This window comes from Eublepharis macularius, chromosome 10 (genome assembly GCF_028583425.1).
Source record: "Eublepharis macularius isolate TG4126 chromosome 10, MPM_Emac_v1.0, whole genome shotgun sequence".
NCBI classification, from domain to species: domain Eukaryota; kingdom Metazoa; phylum Chordata; class Lepidosauria; order Squamata; family Eublepharidae; genus Eublepharis; species Eublepharis macularius.
The window spans coordinates 96,008,269-96,028,439 of NC_072799.1; the positions used below are offsets into that span (position 1 = coordinate 96,008,269).

General features: G+C 48.4%; 1 protein-coding gene across 5 annotated transcripts in view; it reads left to right on the forward strand.

Annotated features, from left to right (window-relative positions):
* RFC1 (replication factor C subunit 1) overlaps positions 1-20,171 on the forward strand; it is a 117,659-nt gene that overhangs the window by 19,788 nt on the left and 77,700 nt on the right. For 4 of the 5 annotated variants that reach the window (XM_054989808.1, XM_054989811.1, XM_054989809.1 and 1 more), the window contains 2 exons: positions 3,840-4,072; positions 7,545-7,619. In XM_054989808.1, the coding sequence (XP_054845783.1) occupies positions 3,840-4,072; positions 7,545-7,619 (308 nt within the window). The remainder of the gene's footprint in view (positions 1-3,839; positions 4,073-7,544; positions 7,620-20,171) is intronic. The other variant, XM_054989810.1, reaches the window with a different exon arrangement.

Sequence of the window (20,171 nt, forward strand, 5' to 3'; positions counted from 1 at the left end):
CGATGTCTCAGATCTGTTGTCCGACGGTTCCAGTCAATGTCCTCCTCATCGGAGTCATATGACTGCTGAAGTTGGGCTGGTGACGGTGAGGGAACCCATGCCAAGCCAAGAAGTCAGTGGTCTCGGCTCCGAGGAGTCAAATCTGTGAGGACCCCCAGTCCAGTGGCAGTGGTACAGAGGGGGAATACAACAGGCTAGGCAGTGTTCCCTTGAATCGCCCGCCTCAGTTCCTTAGAGTGCCCATGTTCGGTGGGTGCTCCAATCCACTGCCATATTTAACAGCAGCTGAGACCCAAGAGGCTGTTGTTACAGACTCCCACTGAGAATAATAGGCTGACAGTCTCTCAGAGAAACAAGGGTTTAGGTTGAGTGTGGCTGCAAAATGTCAGAATTGTTCAGGTGGCACTTGGTTGTTCTTCCGCTGAGCAGATTGATGTGGAGGCTTCTGCTTGTATTGCCCTCTCTTTCTGGATTGCTGGAAAGATTGATAGGCGCAATGAAACTGGCCTCGTGGATGTTGAGACTGCCTGTATGATCAGTCATAGCGCTGACAGCCATATTGGTGCCTAGGAGAGTACCTTGTTTTATAGGTATGCTGTGCCTGTGCTACGTCAAGAGATTTTGCTGTCTGGCGATTCTTCTTCTTTTGGGAAAGTGTCGTCAGTGGCAGTAGCAAACAAGGTCGGGCCCTCCAAGGGCATCTCCTCCACTCTGGTCCTGGTTTCAGGTGGCAATGCAGTGGATCTCAGCCATGAATGATGTCGAATCAATATGGCGCCAGCCAGACCTTTGGCAGAGGTCTCAACTGCAGGGGGGCCAGCACTGATCTACTGTTTAGACACTCGTATAGCCTCAGTTTGGAGCAGATTGAATATCGCTTTCTTATCGTCAGGGAGACCGGTGACATAATCAGACAACTTCTCCCACAGATATAACTGGTAGCCTCCCATTATAATTTAGTGGTTACCAATGCGCAGATTAAAGGCAGAAATCGAATACTGCCATCTTCCATAGGCATAGACGATTGGCTGGTTACTGCTATGTCCAGTGAGAGACTGCTACAGGATACTAAGTTACTAATAGATACCTGTACAAATCTGGGCCTTGTTGTTATCTTTACTAAAAAGACCCACAACAGTAAGGTTTTCAAAACCCACAAAATACACTAACACTTTGGTATGGCAAAAATACTAGATGCTTTTATGTGTAAACCTATGGCAGAGAACTCACAAATATATTAAATACTTCACTCATTCACCATAGGCACAAGGAATGCACAACCACAAACAAAAAGGGGGGGCCAACTCCCCAAAGTGGGTAATGTCCACATCAATAATGTCTTTCAGTAATAATCAAGTTGAATCTTTTCTTCTGCTTGAGCTGCAGTGGTCAACCGACGAGCACGTTCCGATGACCAACTCCCAGCCGGGAGTATCTGCAGTCTGGACGCTAAGCCCAAGGGGGAAGAAGAAGGCCACCACGCGCTCAACAGGGCGCAAGCTGAACTCCTGTTTTGGAAAATCTTTTTCAAGAGCGCAGTACAAGAACAGCTGTGCCTAGGAATACAGTCACGTGTATACAGAATGTAAAAACAGCCATACAAATAAATCATACATAAATATAAAAGTTAAACCTTTCTTACAGTTCCACGATTCATGACCCTTCTAATATGCGCTGTGGGATCATTAGGTAACCGCTTATAGAAGGTCGTGATTCTATTACGGGACTTTTCAACATGCAACTCTGCACATGTGGTATATATCATTGAGTGTTCCTGTTCTCTTGTATACGTGGGCAGCACTGGCCGCCCAGTAAAGATCCGTATACAGGAACATATTTCACGTATCAGAAATCAGGTGCTTGACGTCCCCCTGGTGCAAGACTTCATAGACAATCATAGAAGGGCCAGGGATTTTCGATTTTCTGTACTAGAGGTAGTTAAACCAACAGCCTTCTGTGAGGTGAATAAGGAACTATTACAAAGGGAACCATATTGGATTTTTCGTTTGGACTCAGTGGCACCTAAGGGGCTTAATCAATATATTGATTGGTCTTGCTATTTGTAATAACTATATTTGATCTTGACATTCGTAATAACATTGCCTCTGGCTTTGGAGTAATGAATTGGATATAATAACAGAAGATGCATGTGTGGCCGTGGTCTCTTTAATGGGAGGTAGTTTAGTGCAGGCAAGGGATTTATAATGTCTCACGTAGGATTGTTAACACCTGGTATCTGGAATCCAAGTGGAGCTAGAGGAGCGAGTCAAGCACCGTGGAAGCGTAAGAAAGGTTTAACTTTTATATTTATGTATGATTTATTTGTGTGGCTGTTTTTACATTCTGTATACACGTGACTGTATTCCTAGGCACAACTGTTCTTGTACTGCGCTCTTGAAAAAGATTTTCCGAAACAGGAGTTCAGCTTGCGCCCTGTTGAGCGCGTGGTGGCCTTCTTCTTCCCCCTTGGGCTTGGCGTCCAGACTGCAGGTACTCCCGGCTGGGAGTTGGTCATCGGAACGTGCTCATCGGTTGACCACTGCGGCTCAAGCAGAAGAAAAGATTCAACTTGATTATTACTGAAAGACATTATTGATGTGGACATTACCCACTTTGGGGAGTTGGCCCCCCATTTTTGTTTGTGGTTGTGCATTCCTTGTGCCTATGGTGAATGTGTGAAGTATTGATTTGTGAGTTCTCTGCCATAGGTTTATACATAAAAGCATCTAGTATTTTTGCCATACCAAAGTGTTAGTGTATTTTGTGGGTTTTGAAAACCTTACTGTTGTGGGTCTTTTTTGTATCTATTGTCACCCAACGGTGTTGCCCTCTATAGTTTGCGTTAACTTTACTAAGTCTGAACTTAAGCTGACTGACCTTGGGTCACTGACCCAAGGTCACCCAGCTGGCTTCAAGTGGAGGAGTGAGGACTCAAACCCGGTTCTCCAGATTAGAGTCCTGTGTTCTTAACCACTACACCAAGCTGGCTCTCGAAGGGGTGCTGCTACAAGATATATCCAGAGTAGCGATGTGGACATCATCAGATGCCTTCATCAGGCATTATGCTCTGGATGTGGTTAACGGAAAGGAAGTGGCAGTGGGGCAGGCAGTCCTTCGATCGATATTCCAGGGAAGAGCCTACTTCTCCTCCTTGGATAAAGTGGCTTGTTATTCCCCCATGCAGGACTGCACAGAAGACCGACAGTGAAAACAGAGTTGCACTTGCCTGTAACTGTTGTTCCTTGAGGCCTTGTGTGTAGGCACACATCCCTCCTGCCCCACTGAGTGCTCTTCGCTACTTACCTGGAGAGTCCGGCAGCTCTGGAGAAGCTTGAGGGTAGAGAAGCCCCCTCCTCTAGAGCATGGGCTGTTGTTGTCAGGGAGTGCCACGCATGCGCTCTGGGAGGACAGGCGTCCCCTCGTGGTCTTTAAAGCTGCAGAAACCCGACTGAAGGGTAGGCCTGCGTGTGCGCAGTCCCATGTATGCCTGCACAGAAGACCTCCATGAACCACAGTTACAGGTGAGTGCAACTCTGTTTTCCTTACTAGTTTCTGTGCTGTGCAGCTGGTGCTGCAAAATATTGTACCTAAAGTCTAATTACAATACTGCCTATTTATAATAAAAGGACAATATAGTTTTAGTTGACCTTCATGGAAGCACAATAGTTGATATGCCATGGGCTCTGTTAATTAACCTTTTGAAGATCTTGGTCATGTATTGCTCTTTTTAAAGTATTTTTAAGTATTGCAAGGTTTTGAATAGTTGCAGGCGGGGGTGGGGGTGGGGTGTTCTCAGTTCCAGGCTACTGAGGAGTAATGCGGTATGTGTTTGTTTTCAGATGAAGATGAAGATTTTGTTCATAAGAAGGTCTCTAAAAAACCCAAGGAGAACGGGATGTCAGCAAGCCGCCTTCTAGGGACGTCTGCAGCACCAAAGGCAGATGCAAAACCGAAAATACGAATGAAGCCCTTCTCTCCTGTCAAACTGACACCGACTTCAGTCGTTGATTATTTTGGAATGGGCAGCATCCAGCGATCAGAGAATAAACTGGTGTCAAGCAAAAGGAAAGAAGTGAGTACTTCAGTGCCTGGTTTTTCTTTTCTTTTAGCTGTCTTGTGGATATGAGCGGAAAAAAAGTCATGAAATATATAAGTGACGATGCATCGTAATGTTCAGTGAGGCGTCTCCCTTCAGACATGGACGGGATTCTAACGCCAGATCGGAAGCAGAGGGCAGTGAAACCTGGTTGGTGTGCTTCACTTCCTCTGTGTCTAGCTTTCCGGTGTCCTCTGTAAAAGATGGCATTGCTGTCAAAAGATTCGAACCACAGCTTGATCTTTATCAGATTTTCTGCTTACCAGGAAACTATATTTCCTCACTTACACAATTAAGCCGCTTTACCCCTTCACTAAATCCTTACACTTCGGGGAAAAATATTTTACACCTTTTTTTGGCCAAAGCTTTGAAAGTGTTTTGAAGTGTAAAATCATCATTTTATTAAAGAGATTAAATTGCTTTTAAAATAATAAAGCAGCTGAAAAAAATCATTAGTAGAAAGCTATAAACAGTCCAACTATCAACAAATAGTTCTAAAGTTGGTTAGAAAATAGCTGGAAGAAAATCCAGTGGGAGGAAGATCCTCAGTCTTGGGGCCACTCTCAAAAGGACCTGTTCGTGTTGACCGTTCCTTTTATAATGCATATTGTTGTTTCAGCCGTTGTTGGCCAGATCATGAGGCTTGGTTTGCACTGCTGTAGGGCAAGCGATATGTTGCAGCTGAAGCAGAATTTTGTGCTTGGCAAATTCCTTCAGTGCAGCTGTTTAAGATGTAGTTGAATAATTTCTTAGATGAATATTCTGTATGAAACGTTTTTATGGTCTGGTACTAAGGTTTACGTAGGAGTGCCATGTTTTTTACCAGTGCCATGTTTTTATTACGCTTCAAGGGCATTTACAGTGAAATCCTAAGCAAAGTTACTCCAGTCCAAGCCCGTTGAAATCAATAGTGGGGAGCAATAAGAGGGAGCCGTTAATGGTTTACTGAGCAGAGGATGCATATTTTGGTTATGGATGACATTTATATGCTGCTTCTCCAGAGACTGGCTCAGAGTGGTCTACGAGCTACAGTACTACAATTGTGAAGACTATTTAAGATGTATTCAGTTTTACTACACTTCCTTTCCTTGTCTCTGACCGCCGGGGCAAACCTGTTCAGATGAAGTTTTCAAAAGTGTCAGTCCATCCGTTGTTTTTCTTACTTCCAGCTTCTTAATTGGCTAGCATAGGACTCCTTCATCTATCTCCCTTCTCCTCTGGAACATATTTTTTTATCAAAGATATGAACAGACGCAAGCCATGCCCTTCCTTCCCTGCCCTGGGCAATTGAAGTAGGGAGTTTGGTTCTAGGTATCGAGAACTAATAATCCAGAAGGACTAATGCAGAACAGCCAAAATTAGTCTCAACCCTAGAAAAAAGGGAGGGAACCATTTCCAACCCGTGGAGTTTAATGACTAATTTAGGAAACATTAGGGGGGAACTAATTTTTTGAATGTGGGTATTAGTTTCAACTTCTGTGTCACTTTATCCCTGCACATTAATGAATTCTAAATGGGGGTATTGCAACCGGGGGGGTGGGGGTGGGGAGAGGGCATCTTCTTCCACGCTGCTCTTGTTCCTCCAATTAGGCTGCTACCACCGAACTTACTGGCTGTGGCCATTTGGGAGCTGGTGACCCTCTAGGCCTGTGCAAAGTACTAGCAAATGGATGAACAGGGGGCCTGTGGGTGAGGACACCTTTGACACAGCTTGGCTTGATATAATAACAACATTTGATTTATATACCGCCCTTCAGGACAACTTAACGTCCGCTCAGAGTGGTTTAAAAATTGTATTATCATCATCACCCTCACAACATTCACCCTGTGAGGTGGGTGGGGCTGAGGGAGCTGTGACTGACCCAAGGTTACTGTCATTGTCGTGACCCCTGCCGTACTGTGGGGGGTTTGGGGTTCACTGTCAGGATGCAGACCTGATCCTCTGTGGCCTACTTTGGGAGTGCTGGAGAAGCGGCTCAAGCAGCAGCGAGACTCTTAAGAAAGGAATGCGGTTATCAGCGTTGCCAAGGAGACGTGGCCGGATGGCCTGAGAACTGGACTGAACTCGCCCTAGCAATTCTGCTTTCTTTCTCTTCACTTTCCTTTTCTGCATAGATGGGAACCTAGCTAAAAAGGGGGAGGGGCTAGAGTAGAGTGGGTTGGGCTTGAAGGGTTTAGTATGCCTGGGTGGGGGGGTGATTATTCCTGACCAGAAATGCCTGCGGTGCTGTACTGTTAGATTCTCAGTAAAGCTTGAACTCGTGTGCCTGTGGATCCCTGCAGTGAGGACACTGTGAGCTAAGCTGGCAGCTGGCTTCAAGTGGAGGAGTGGGGAATCCAACCCAGTCTTACCGATTAGAGATCTTTATACAATTCCAGTGGAATATAAAGTACAGAGAGCATACACAATATGGGAAGTTATAACCCACTAAGCAAAGAAAGAGAGTTCCTAAGGTCTAATTTCAGCACTTGAGAGTTACAAACAATACCTGGACATCCCTTCAGGGTAACTCTCTCGGAGAGGCAGAGGGACTGGACAAGCTTCCTCTCCCTGCCCCTTTCTCCACACAAAAAGTGGCAGCCCTTTTAAAGCACCCTCCTCGCCTCGGGCTGGGGGGGATTTCCCTCCCTCCTATGGAGTTAGGACCAGAATCCTTGATGCCATGGCCAGATTGCCCTTAGGCACATAGCTCATGTCTCTGGGTTTATGATGGCACCAAAATGTTAGAAAAGCAACCATGCCTCCATCCCAGTGTCACAGCAGCAAATGATGCCGGGCCCTGCCCGTCTTCTGGCATCCTCCTTCTGAGAAGAGATCAGCTTGGGCAGAGAGGTGAATGAGGAGGGGCTAGCTTGATATTTGGAAGATCTGCAGATATATTTTTAGCATGACCGGTGGAATGTCTCAGCCTAGTAAGTGCTTTAATAATAGCATCCCCACTAGAGAGGGCGATGGTCTACAGAGTGTAGGACATACTGGTTTGTCTGCAATAGAATATGTGATTGATTTCTTTGCAACTAGAACGGGGGGTAACCTGCCATCTTTATCGGGATGTGGCTGAATAGACTTACAGTGCAGTCCTGTGTAACCTTGTTGATTTCTGCATTGGACTGGGCTGTTGAAACGTTTCACCTTTTTTCTTTCCTCATTTTTAAAAACCTGACTGCAAAGATCACATGTTTTCCATGTTCCCAAGATCAGGTACTCTTACATTGTGAGATCTGAGGTTGTTTTGGAAAATAATTTATAAATAGAAGTTGATCTTTCCTGCGAAAACCGTGCTGAAAGCTGTTGTGTGGAGAGGGTTTCTTCATATGTGAAATGCAGGGATTTAGGGTGAGGCTTTAACAGTTTGCTCCTTATTTGTATAACAGTATTCCACGTTGTGTGTCTATATATTGGTTCCCAATTGAGTCTCCTTGTTGCTCTTCTCTCCTTGTGATGCAGCCTTCACCAAGCAGGGATTCCACGCTCGAGGACGAGGCAATTGCCAAGCAACTACAGCTCGAAGAGAGTGCAGAGGTAATGTAGTTATGTGCTTTCCTGCTCTTAGCAGCCCCTTCCTTCATTTTCAATGCGCAGGAGTCCACTTGCCTCCTTTAAGTGAAGTTCTCACTGGTAAATATTTTGAACATCTTGGTTCAGTATCACCTTTCTGCCAAAATTTCCATTTTTGATTTTATTTAGTATCTTTTCTACTTGAATCCTCTATTCTTAGCTCTTCAACCCATTTGTTGATGTTCTGGACTTTATTAAAACATTCTCTTAGTGCGCATTCCTGTAGATATCTGCTTAGCTGGATTCCTTCCCATTCACTGTAGATAAGATTCGCTGTAGATAGAAGGGGGGGGGACTGGGCTGTGCTTAGATGTCTATATATGCTGGGTATTGGGAACCAGACTTTATTCCTAACAAAGAACATTTTGGGTTGCTGAACTGGGGATCATCAATGAATCTTTTAACTCCTGCAGCCTTGGACTCTTGCAGTGAAGTTATTGAGAGATCCAACTGGCAGATCCTTACAGATTGTTAGGAATCAAGTCTGGTTCCCAGTGCCCAGCATGTATAGACGTTTAGGCACTGCCCCGTTCCCCCCTTCTATCTACAGTGAGTGTGAAGGACTCCAGCTGCAGTAGGTATCTACAGGAATGCCCGCTAAGAGAATGTTTTTATAGAGTCAAGGTTATGTATCTATGGCAACGGCGCTTTTCTTGCTAAAAGTTCAACATAGATAAGCTTCTCTGCTGTGTCAGCTAACAGGATCCTTTACACACACAAGATTTTACACAGCATGTCAATGAATATCAAGCCCCAGAATAATAGTTAACATTAAGTGTCTAAAGTATGGCAGGGGCTGCTAGATCATGAAGCATGTAAAGCATAGCTTATGGCAGGGGACATGACCCTGAGACCTGAGCCCATTAGCAGAAAGGGCTGGATATAAACTCAATAAAATTAAAATTAAACAGTTGGTGGTACACAAGGAAGCATTAAATGTGGATGTGCGGAGGTCTTCGTCAGTTAATCGCTTGGCAGTTGAATCTTAGGGACCTCTCTGCCGGATACCAGACGGTGTGCCTGGTGCAGCTTCCAAATTGGATTTGGAAGGAAATCTGGCTGGTCTGGTCCCATTTCTGAATTTGTTTCCTGAAACTGTTCTGAGGATGACAAGCCTATTACAGTGTCACCAAGGGCCTCTAGACCATAATAGGAAAATAAGTAACTTCTATGAAAGTTACTATGGTACCAGCTTTGTCTTGGAGGTGTGCAGGCTGATCACAACCCGGCTGCAGCTTGATGCAAAGATAAGCTTCTTCTAAACACTGACACAGCTGTGACAATAGTGGTGTTGTAAATTGAAACACTCCAACTGGGAGCCAGTGTGGTGCAGTGGTGAAAAGCGGCAGAACTCTAATCTGGAGAACCAGGTTTGATTCCCCACTCCTCTGCTTGAAGCCAGCTGGGTGACCTTGGGTCAGTCACAGCTCTTCCAGAGCTCTCTCAGCTTCATCCATCTCATAGGGTGATTGTTGTGAGAATAATAACACACTTTGTAAACTACTCTGAGTGGGTATTAAGTTGTCTTGCAGGGCGGTATATAAATTAAACATTATTAATATTAGTAGTAATATTATTATTAAATGCTAGGATTAGGCCGTAAACCTTATAGTGCAATCCTAAGAAGAATTACTCCAGTCTAAGCCTATTGACTTCAATGTGCTTAGACTGGAGTAACTCTTCTTAGGATTGCACTGTTTCTCTTCACTGCATTTCTCTGTTATGAGATATAAAAGCCAACATGACAACCAAAAAGGAATTGTGTGTGTGTGTGTGTAATTTCTTTTGGGTTGTCAAGCTGGTTGTCATGTCAAGCTGATGCTTTGGAAAATTGGTTTCATTTAGGGGAGACTTTTTTTTTCTTCAATCCAAACCTGTTCACTTTTTCTTTTATATGCCTGTTTGGTTTGTGTCCCAACTTGCAGTTTTTTTTATTGGGTCTGCTTCTTCTTGCTGAAAACAGAAAAGATTAACGCAATTCATTGGTCCTGATCTCTTCCTGTGTTTTATGACCGCATAAAACTAGAGCCGGTGGCACTCGTCTGCTTATGAAATTATCATCTGTCTGAAACATGCATTGAGGCAAGTTTTGATCTCATTCTTGTCCGAAGATTGGATTTATGCGATGTGAGCTGTACAACTTTTATCAATAAAGCTCTTGAAAAGAATAAATTAGATTTCCTTAAAGAAGCAATATTTGACAATAACAGGGTTCCAGTGACCATAGATATTGTAATTATTGAGTTAACAGCAAAATGAAGGAAAAATTCACTAGAATTTAATTGAATAGGTACAAATGGAATTGCTGGGGCATATATTTATATCAGGGCAGGGACAGATATATATATATATATCAGGGCAGAAAGGTAGTGCAAAAGACGACTGTTAATTGTGACGGAGTCTTGGCTTATTTTGCTTAAACTAAAACGCTTTTTTCCAAACAAGCGCCCTTTGCCACAAAACCACTTCTCCCATAGCCAGTACTACGGCATCACAGTGTAAACGTGTGGTAAAAGTGGGCACAGAGGTTCCAAACGTCACCCATTAGTATTGTATCATTTTAGGCAGATCTTGCCTAAAATGGGTGGAGGTGCAGCTGAAGAACTTGTGGACCTGATCCTTTGGAATTTCCTTAGGAAATGTAAATGGGCTTCAGGTTCTGGTTGGAGAGCGCAGGATGTCTGCAGGCAGTGCTTTGTTTAGAGGCTGCTAATTTTAGCTTATATTAGTTTATTCTTACTAAGTGTAGTCTAATTAGTTTTAGGTGTGGAGGGAAGCAGCTGGTGTAGAGATAGAGATTGAGCACAGTACCAGTTCCCCCCCTTTCCTATAGTTATAGTACTCTTAATGGTAACCTTTCCCATCTCATTTTCTATAGTCCCTTCACTGTTTTGCCTTTTTTGTTCTGTTTTTTCCCCTTCTTGATTGAGATTATTGACAATGCGCGTGCGTGCACGCGTCTGTATTTTGGAGGATACACTTTTTAGTTAAGTAGTTGGTGGGACTGTGAGGACCGAGAGGGTGTTGCCTTTTAACAAAGGGAAATGGACAATTATTTCTGTGCAGCAGCTCCTTCTGTGCCTGGAAGAGAGAGCTGCAGCTGTCTCCATAGTGATGTGTCAGCAGCACCTTCTGGGGGTACTATTGCGGAAAAACCAGCTCCTCCTCCTCCTCCCTGGAAATTAGGAAGGAAAAAGGCTTTTGACTCGCCTAGTTGTTTTCCTTATGAGGAAAACATATTCCAAATTGACTATAATATGCTTGTCATTTGAAGTCTTTTAATAGCTGAGAAACTTTTAAAAATGTATGATAAATGTGACGTTTTGACAGCTGTTTTAAAATCTGCTTGTTTTTACTCTAAACTTTTCAGGGAGGGTGATGCTCCAAAACAAGGCAGTACACTTTTAGACGTAGTTAAGAAGTTGAATGAGAAACCAAACGCCTCATTGCCAATTACAATATGCAGCACTGGGCAAGAACCAACCTCTGCTACTACAAGGACTAAACCAAAGAAAGCCGCCTTTGCCGATTCTGTGAACTTAGGGCCTCTCATTTGAAACAAATATAAAATAATTTTAAACATATTTCCCGATCGTGGCAACCTTATCATCCCTTGGAACAACAAATGGGAAGGAGAGCGGCGTTTGGCTTCCCTCTTGAACCGCGTACGAGCTCTCCTGGCTTGTGCTGTGTGCGGGTTGCGGCCTTGATTCGCGAGGGCTGTGTAGCTCTCATTTTTATTCTTCGCGGTTGCCTTCTGTGACGGACAGGGCCTCTGGAAGAGGAGGGGGGGGGACTCTCTGAGTATTTGGGTTGGGGCTGTCATGTCTCTGGACAGCCATGCTTATTCACTTGATGCTATCCAATCTGGTGGCATGGGAAAGCCTTCAGGAGCCCTCTTTAGTTTGATAACATTATTATTATGTTATAAAAGATCTCCATTGCCTAATTTTCCCCCTTGTGCAAATGCAGTCCTTGTGGAGATAGGCTCCTTAATATTGGTTGTGTGTGTGTAAAAGTGTTGTCAGGTCAACTTACGACGATCCGTGCTGGGGCTTTCAAGACAAGTGAGACACAAAGGTGGCTTTCCAGTGACTTCCTCTGTGGGGTTTTCCTTAGTGGTTGCCCATCCAAGTATGGACCCTGCTTAGCTTTAGAATCTGAAAAGATCAGGCTATACCATGCCACCTTCCCTCCAAATATTGGTCTTAATAAAGGTTTATTTTCCTCCACAGTGGAAAATGGAGTTGAGAAGTCAACTATGGGAAGTTGACTTCAGTCACTAAGTCAGATTTATTGTACACAGCCATTGGCTTTTACAATTAAAACGTACTTGGGACGTTAAAGCATTTAAAACATATTTACAAACAAATGAGATTAGATTCTAGAACATCAAGTCATGTTCAACTTCAGTTACAAACCTTCTTACCCAGTCTGTTTGACTTGTAGATATCCTAGGGTCTATTATTTTTGCTGATGATTTTAATGCACGTACAGGCACTGCCCTAGAAATCTTTCATTCTGTATCCTCAGGAATAGTAATAGGGGGAGCCAGCTGTTATAATCATTGTTACAAATCATTTAAGGATAATAAAATCAATCTGTCTGGTAAACTGATGGACCACATTTATAGATAGTAGAAAACTGATTATTTTAAATGGCCTTAAGGAAAGAGTAGACCTGTTTGAACAATTTTCAAATTGTTATGGACTATTTTCTTATTTCTTTTGAATTAATTGATTTGAAGTGGGAAAACTATTGCTAGTGATCATATGCCCTTATTTCTAGTAATAAATTTGCCTAATGACCTGTGTGTTCAAAATAGTCACTCGATGCCCATTTGTCAAAATAATAACAAATTGGGACCAGTAAAATGGAGATCTGAAAATTACGCTTTCAGCTCAGTCCTAAAGGGGAGAGCAGTAAGCACTCAGGGAGTCGACTAAGGGTTATTATGTCTTCGTAACCCCCTTTACAGCAGCGGCTGGCTGCTGTGCCACTCTGCCTCAGACCCCTGCTTGTGCCTGACCATGGGAGTACGTGAGGTGTAAGTCCCTGCGCCGGCATCCAGGGGGGTGGGCCAGGGAGCGAGGCATGAAGCCGTTTCGGGCCCGGACATGCCCTCAACAGCGGCGGACAGTTGCGCCATAAAAAACTGAGGTGCCCATTGTATGGGAAAATTCATCCCCCCTTGCTCCCAGCTCTGCCCAAGTGGTGTGGCAGGGCATAGGATGCTGACTATCACAGGACGAATCTGCTCGTGCCGCAGTGGCAGGCAAGCCCCCCTCCATGTGTCTAGTTAGCTCCCTAGGCACGCTACATAACTTCCAGCTAGGGCGCCCATGAAGCCAGGTAAGTAGGGAGGCAGCCAAAGGCTCTGGCCAGTAGCCCCCTGTTGCGTGGACTTAGAGCACGAGGCAGGAGAGGGTGCTGACGGTGGCAGGGCAAGAGTGCACTTAGCAAAATTTGAAGCATACTGTCCACTTAACAGAGCTAAGTCCACAGTGACTGACAACCACCATCCAAGTTGCGTTACAGGTTTCCCGTCTCCTGTGTCCTGGCTCAAGGAAGGCACACCCACAGGTAAAAAAACAGCTGAGAAGCCTGCTGCTCGGCTCGCCTGTCCACACCGGCTCCCCCATTCCCTTGCAGGTGCCCTGCCTCTGCAGATGAGGCTCACCAGGGAGGGGGCACAGCTCCTGACGGTGAATCTGCACGATCCATGCCTGCCAAGGAGGCATGCTTGGCACAGCTCATATGGGATGGACAGATTCCAGCGGCCCATGTGTCAGATAAGCCCCAGCATATCTGCCATGTGTTAAATGTCTTACTGTGTCTGTCATGGTAGCTGGATTAATATGCTGCTGAGAACGTGCAGAGTAAAACCTGATTTGCTGAAGGACTGCTAGTTGCTTATCTTGCAGGTGTTTTGATAACAGTTTCCTGGCAGGTCTGAGAAAGTGACCGTGAAGTACAGCAGAGACTGCACCGAACTTCTAAGAGACTGAGCAGTGCTCAACCTTTCCCTCCTTCCCAGGCTCTGCGAGCCAAAATCCTGACAAACTTTCTTCCTTACTGGGGGGGGCGGGGCGGGGCGGGGCGGCAGGGACTTTGCCCTATAATTAACCTTGCTTTGCCATCCTGAGCCATTCCAGCCAATGATCCTGTCACAAGAGTTATGCTATCCGTTTGCATACATGCCATCATAATACTGGTTTATAAGAAGGGGACATTGTGGACCTGTCCAATTACAGGCCAGTTAGCCTTCTAATAGTGGGAGGGAAGCACTATGCCCTGTCTCTCTATTACCAACTTGTGGACTGTCTAGAGACTAAAAAAATCCTGGGGAGGGAATAGACGGGTTTCAAGTAAGGGGCTGTTCATCTTCGTTCTTCTGTGCCTCCACACATGGGGACTGCGCAGGCGCAGGCCAGCCGCCGGAGAATTTTCTAGAGCTTCCATGGCTCCGAAGGGGCCGTTTGTCACGCGCCTCAGCGACCGTCTTCCCGCCCAAACGGTCACGTGATCCTCCAGCGACCAACGGCCCCTTCCCTCAGTTCTCTTCTTGCCGCCGCTTGGAGAGAACGTGAGCTTCGTTGCTCTGTGCTTTTGTGCTTCGTACTTTACTCTAACTGATTGCTTGGCTTTTGACTTCGGACTTCGTGACCTCGACTATTCTTTGGATCTCGCTTTGGACTTTGACGTGGACTCGGTAATTTGACTCGGACTGTTTTTGACCCTTCTTTCGCGTGCCCCTGAAGATGGCCTCTACGGCTCTCTTCAAGCATTGCCTAAAATGCCACACTAAAATGGCCAAATCCGATGGCCATGATTTGTGCCTTTTTTGCTTGGGGGAGACCCACAATGTCTCGGCCTGTAGGATCTGCCAGGGTTTCACCAGCAAGGCCCGGCAGGATCGCAAGGCCCGGCTAAATTCCTCGCTGTGGCAGAAGGTCATGTCGGAGGGAACCCCGTTACGTCCGTCCAAGGCCGGCCCTAGCCCCTCTGCCGAACGGCATTCCAGAGCTGGCTCAGTGGCCTCCGCGAGGTCGGGGTCGAAACCGCGTCCCCCGAGTACCTCGGCGTCGAGAGCGGCCTCTCCAGCGCAGGGACCGGTGCGGCCGCCCCGTAGCGCGTCTTCTACCAGGTCGGATCCGAGACCAGCTTCGGAACCGAGGGTCCTGGTACCGAGTCCCCGGTCGGAACCGACGACCGGTTCGATCCCGATCAAGGCGAAGAGGTCGAAGCCGAGGTCCCCTTCGAAGGCGAGGCGCGCGTCGGTTCCGAGGTCTTCTTCGGAACCAGCGAAGAAGAAGAAGAAGACCAAGCATCACCGGTCGCCGCGTCCCGCTCCTCAGGAGGAGGGCATCGTGCTTCCTCACACGCCTTCCCCTCATCTGGGCTCCCCGGAGCCAGAAGACATCTCCGTGCCAGTGCCGGATCCGATGGCCTTCGAGACGGTGCCCGCGGAATTCTCGTCGGGGCCGGAGCCGAGCCCGCGCCGTCGGAGCCGACCATCGCTTCCCCTTCGGTCGCCGAGGCTGGAACCGAGCCCGTCTCCTCGTCGGAGCCGTCCGTCGCCTGTCCGTCCGTCTCCACCTCCGGTCGGTCATGAGCGGCATGGTTCCGGGGACAGTGTCCGATCAGTCCGGTCCACTGCATCCCGGCATCGACAGGCTTCCTACCTCCCCTCGCCATACCGTTGCCAATGGGAGGGGGCACCTGCGGGCTTCTCCGTGTCGGAACCGAGGCCTTCGACATCGAGGTCGGCGTGGGCTCCCCCTCCGCTCCAGGTTCCGGAATCCCAGCTCGGTTCCGATGAGGAGGATGTGGAGAGCTTTGGCGGCTACCAGTCGGAGTCCTGGTCCGAACCATCGCCAGCTGAGGAGCTAGTGCCATCTGCGGACTCCCCATTCGAGGACCTCCGCATCTACGCCGACCAGATGGCAAGGATGGCCCAGGCTCTAGAGATGGATATCTCTTCAGCGGTTCCCCAGACCAAGGACAAGCTCCTCAAACGTATTTACGGGGATAATCCGGCGTACGTTGGGTTTCCAATGCTCGAGGGTATTGAGGAAATCGTGGAGAAGGTATGGCAGGTGCCCTGTGATCAGCCTCCAACATCCAAGAGGATTGAGCAGCTCTACAAGATCAAGCAGGGTACCTGGCCGGCACTGGTGAAACACCCTCCACCTTCCTCCTTGGTCACGGAGGAATTCAACCCCCGACGGTCGGGTCACTCCTCGGTGCCTGCCGATAAAGAGGGCAAGAAGCTGGATGCCATGGGCAGGCGCCAGTACATCGTCGCTTCGCTGGGTCTGAGGATCGCCAACTACCAGACCATCATGGCAGGGTACCAATTGTACCTCTGGGAGAAGTTGGCATCCTACACTCGAGACCTTCCACCTGAGCAGAAGGCTGTCGTCTCCCTGTTGCAGACAGAGGCTGTCAGGCTGTCTAAGCAGCAGATGAATGCCGGGAGCCACGCTGCCGACACTGCTGCTCGGGGAATGGCTTCGGCGGTGGTCCTCAGGCGCCACTCCTGGTTGCGGTCTACGGCCCTGTCCCAGGAGGTGCGTTCCAGGGTGGAGAGCATGCCCTTTGAAGGGGACTCGCTGTTCTCCAAATCGACTGACGAGACCCTGAAAAAGAAAAAAGAGGACAGGCAGACGGCGCGGTCCTTGGGTCTGGCTCCAGCGGACAAGCCCTCCTCCAGGCCACGGTACGCTCCCCGGTCCGGCCCTTACCACTACCAGGGCAGATACCAACATCAGCGGCCGGGCTACCAACAGTATCCTGCCTACCAGCAGCGGCCTTACCCTCCCGCACAACAGCAGAGGAGGCGTCGGCCCTTCAAGCCTCGTCCGGCGCAGCTACCGGCCCAGCAGAAAGATCAGCAGGGCGCCGGGAGGCAGTACTGACGGGTCACGCCAGCCGTATCCCCTGACTTTTCGGACAGACTGAGTCCACTCCTCTCTGAGTGGGAGTAAATAACATCTGACTCATGGGTCTTAACTATTGTTGAACTGGGATACGGGCTGGAATTCGTTGAGCTGCCTAGATGCAGTTCACCCCTGACGGCTGTTAATAACACTATGGCCGAGCTGGATGCGGAGATCGTGTCGCTCTTGGCCAAGGGTGCTGTGGAAGAATTGCCCTATGAGGACTCTGTAAAGGGTTTCTTCTCTAGGTTCTTCCTGGTCCCTAAGAAGGATGGGGGCTTACGTCCCATTTTAGATCTGAGGGGCCTTAATGCCTTCCTCAAGGTGACCAAATTCAAAATGGTTACGTTGGCGGCTGTGATCGCCTTGCTGAAACAGGGAGATTGGTTTGCGGTTCTTGACTTAAAAGACGCATACTTTCACGTGGGCATACGGAAGGAGCACAGGAAATACCTGAGCTTTGTTTACCGGCAAAGGGTTTTCCGGTATAAGGTGCTCCCCTTTGGCCTGTCCACTGCCCCACGAGTGTTCACTAAATGTGTGGCCCCTGTGGTTTCCTTCCTACGGGAAGAAGGCTGTACCATCTTTCCGTACCTCGATGACTGGCTCATCGTGGCTGAATCGGAGTCTAGGCTGGTGCAGGACATTGCCTTGGTACTTAGCACTTGCCAACGCCTGGGGCTCCTGGTGAACTTGGAGAAATCCAAGCTGGTGCCCAACTGCAAGGTGTCCTACATTGGTGCACTGTTAGACTCTGTGGAGGGTAAGGCCCTGCTCCCCTTGGAGAGGGCTCGGTCCCTAAGGGGTCTAGTGTCCATGTTTAAAAGGAACCGATTCCAGTCTGTGCGCACTATCCAGTGCTTACTAGGGCATATGGCAGCGGCCACCTCTGTGGTGCCTTTCGCTAGGCTGCGTATGCGCCCTCTCCAGAACTGGTTTGTGCGGAGGTACGATGCTCTGCTGCACCCTCCGTCCCTCAAATTCTCTATCCCGAGGGTCATCCTCTCCTCCTTGGACTGGTGGCTGTCTGATGACAACTTGTTTAAAGGGACCCCTTTTGGTTTTCAACACCATGACATCACGGTTACCACTGATGCCTCTCTGTTGGGATGGGGGGCTTACTGTGGTGATGTGTCTGTGCAAGATGTCTGGTCTGAGAGGGAAAAGACCCTCCATATCAATGTGCTTGAACTAAGGGCCATTCGTTTCGCACTTGTGTCTCTTACAGCACTGCTGAGAAATCGTCAGGTCTTGGTGCAGACGGACAACACGACTGCCATGTACTACGTGAATCAGCAGGGGGGCACAGTGTCCATGGCCCTGTGCCGGGAAGCCACGCTCACTTGGCAGTGGGCTATCAGGAACGGCGTGTTGCTCCGTGCTATACACGTGGCTGGGTCAGACAATGCCCGAGCAGATGCCCTCAGCAGGGTCCCTTTGCTGGACCACGAGTGGGAACTGAACGTAGAGTGCGTTGGGCCGATCTTCCAGATGTGGGGTCATCCAGTGATAGACGTGTTCGCCACTGCGGCGACCACCAAGGCCCACACGTTCTGTTCCAGGGCAGGGAGCGACCCCCTCTCTATTGGGGATGCCTTCCAGTTTACGTGGACGCAGGGCTTGCACTACATGTTTCCTCCATTCCCCTTGATTCCCAGGGTCCTGTGCAAGATAGAGGAGGACGGGACGGACTGCATCCTGGTGGCCCCCTTCTGGCCACGGCAGGTTTGGTTCCCGAAGCTCCTGCGGATGTCCCAACGGACATATGTGAGTCTGCCCCCTCGGCAAGACCTTCTCCTAAACGGGAGCCTAGTCCACCACGATCCCAGGAAGCTGCACCTAACGGCTTGGCGGATCGTTCCTCCCCTGTAGGCTTTACTGACGAGGTACAGAGGGTACTCCTGAATGCTCGTCGGCCATCCACTAGGCGCGCTTATGCGGCCAAGTGGCGCAGGTTTGAGCTCTGGGCACTGGCCAGAGGAGTGGTGCCCGAAAGCAGTCCCTTGGGGGTTGTGTTCGAGTATTTGTGCCACTTGCGTGGCCTGGGCTTGAAGGTGTCCTCCCTCAAGGTACACTTGGCAGCGATATCAGCTGCTCACGCCCGAGTAGAGGGTGCTACGGTGTTTTCTCACCCACAATCCCGCCAGTTCCTTAAGGGCATGTACAATCTTTACCCACCTGTGTCGGCGCCAGTGCCTCAGTGGTCGCTGTCCTTGGTGCTCTCACGCCTCATGTTGCCTCCATTTGAACCTATGGCTACATGCCCCTTGGATATGCTATCCTACAAGGTAGCATTCTTGGTGGCCGTCACATCGGCCAGAAGGGTCAGTGAGCTGTCTGCACTGCGGTCTGACCCTCCCTTTCTTGTGTTTCATCCCAACAAGGTGGTCCTGCGTCCCTGCCTCGGGTTCCTGCCCAAGGTGGTGTCCGCATTCCACCTCTCGCAGGATATCTCACTACCTGCGTTCTTTCCTCAACCTTCCTCTAAGGGGGAAAAGGCCCTCCATTCCCTAGACTTGAAGAGGGCCCTAGCCTATTACCTGGATAGGACGAAGGGATTCCGTTCCTGTCCTCACCTGTTTGTATGTTTTGGGGCCAAGGACAAAGGTAGCAGGGCTTCCTCACAGACCCTGTCTAGGTGGATTGTGGCGGCCATTAGCAAGGCCTATTCCCTGGCAGGGGTGGCTTGCCCGCTCCATGTCAGAGCCCACTCCACGCGGTCCCAAGCATCCTCTTCGGCACTCCTCAGGGGGGTGCCCCTGGTTAACATTTGTAAAGCAGCCACATGGTCCTCTGCAGACACCTTTGTCAGGCATTACGCCGTTGATGTCAATGCGGAGCAGGATGTATCTGTGGCCAAGGCTGTCTTACACTCCCTTTTTTCCTGAGGGAGTTTTGGAATGACTTTCTTGGCGTACCTGCTGGGTACCCTTGAGTGAAAGTGTGTATATATGTACCTGGGGGTGTGTATATATGTAAATTTTGAGTATTTATGTGTCCTTACACAGTTTTTTACATAGATGTATATATGCATATCTATTTATTGTTGTTCTTGTTTGTTCAATAAAATTGTGTTGGACTTCACCCCCGCCTTCCTTATTGTGTGAAGCTTGGTACACTCCCATGTGTGGAGGCACAGAAGAACGAAGATGAAAACAGGGTTAACATACCTGTAACTTATGTTCATCGAGTTCTTCTGTGCTGACACACAACCCTCCCTCCTACCCCGCTGTGAACTCCAATGCACGATAATGTGATGGCTGTAACGGAAATTGGTGTTTTTAAGGTGTTATGGCTGAGGTGTGTTGGTCAAGCGGCGGCAAGGGAGAACTGAGGGAAGGGGCCGTTGGTCGCTGGAGGATCACGTGACCGTTTGGGCGGGAAGACGGTCGCTGAGGCGCGCGACAAACGGCCCCTTCGGAGCCATGGAAGCTCTAGAAAATTCTCCGGCGGCTGGCCTGCGCCTGCGCAGTCCCCATGTGTGTCAGCACAGAAGAACTCGATGAACATAAGTTACAGGTATGTTAACCCTGTTGTACAGCGGATCATCTCTTGACATCATAGTTCTTAATAA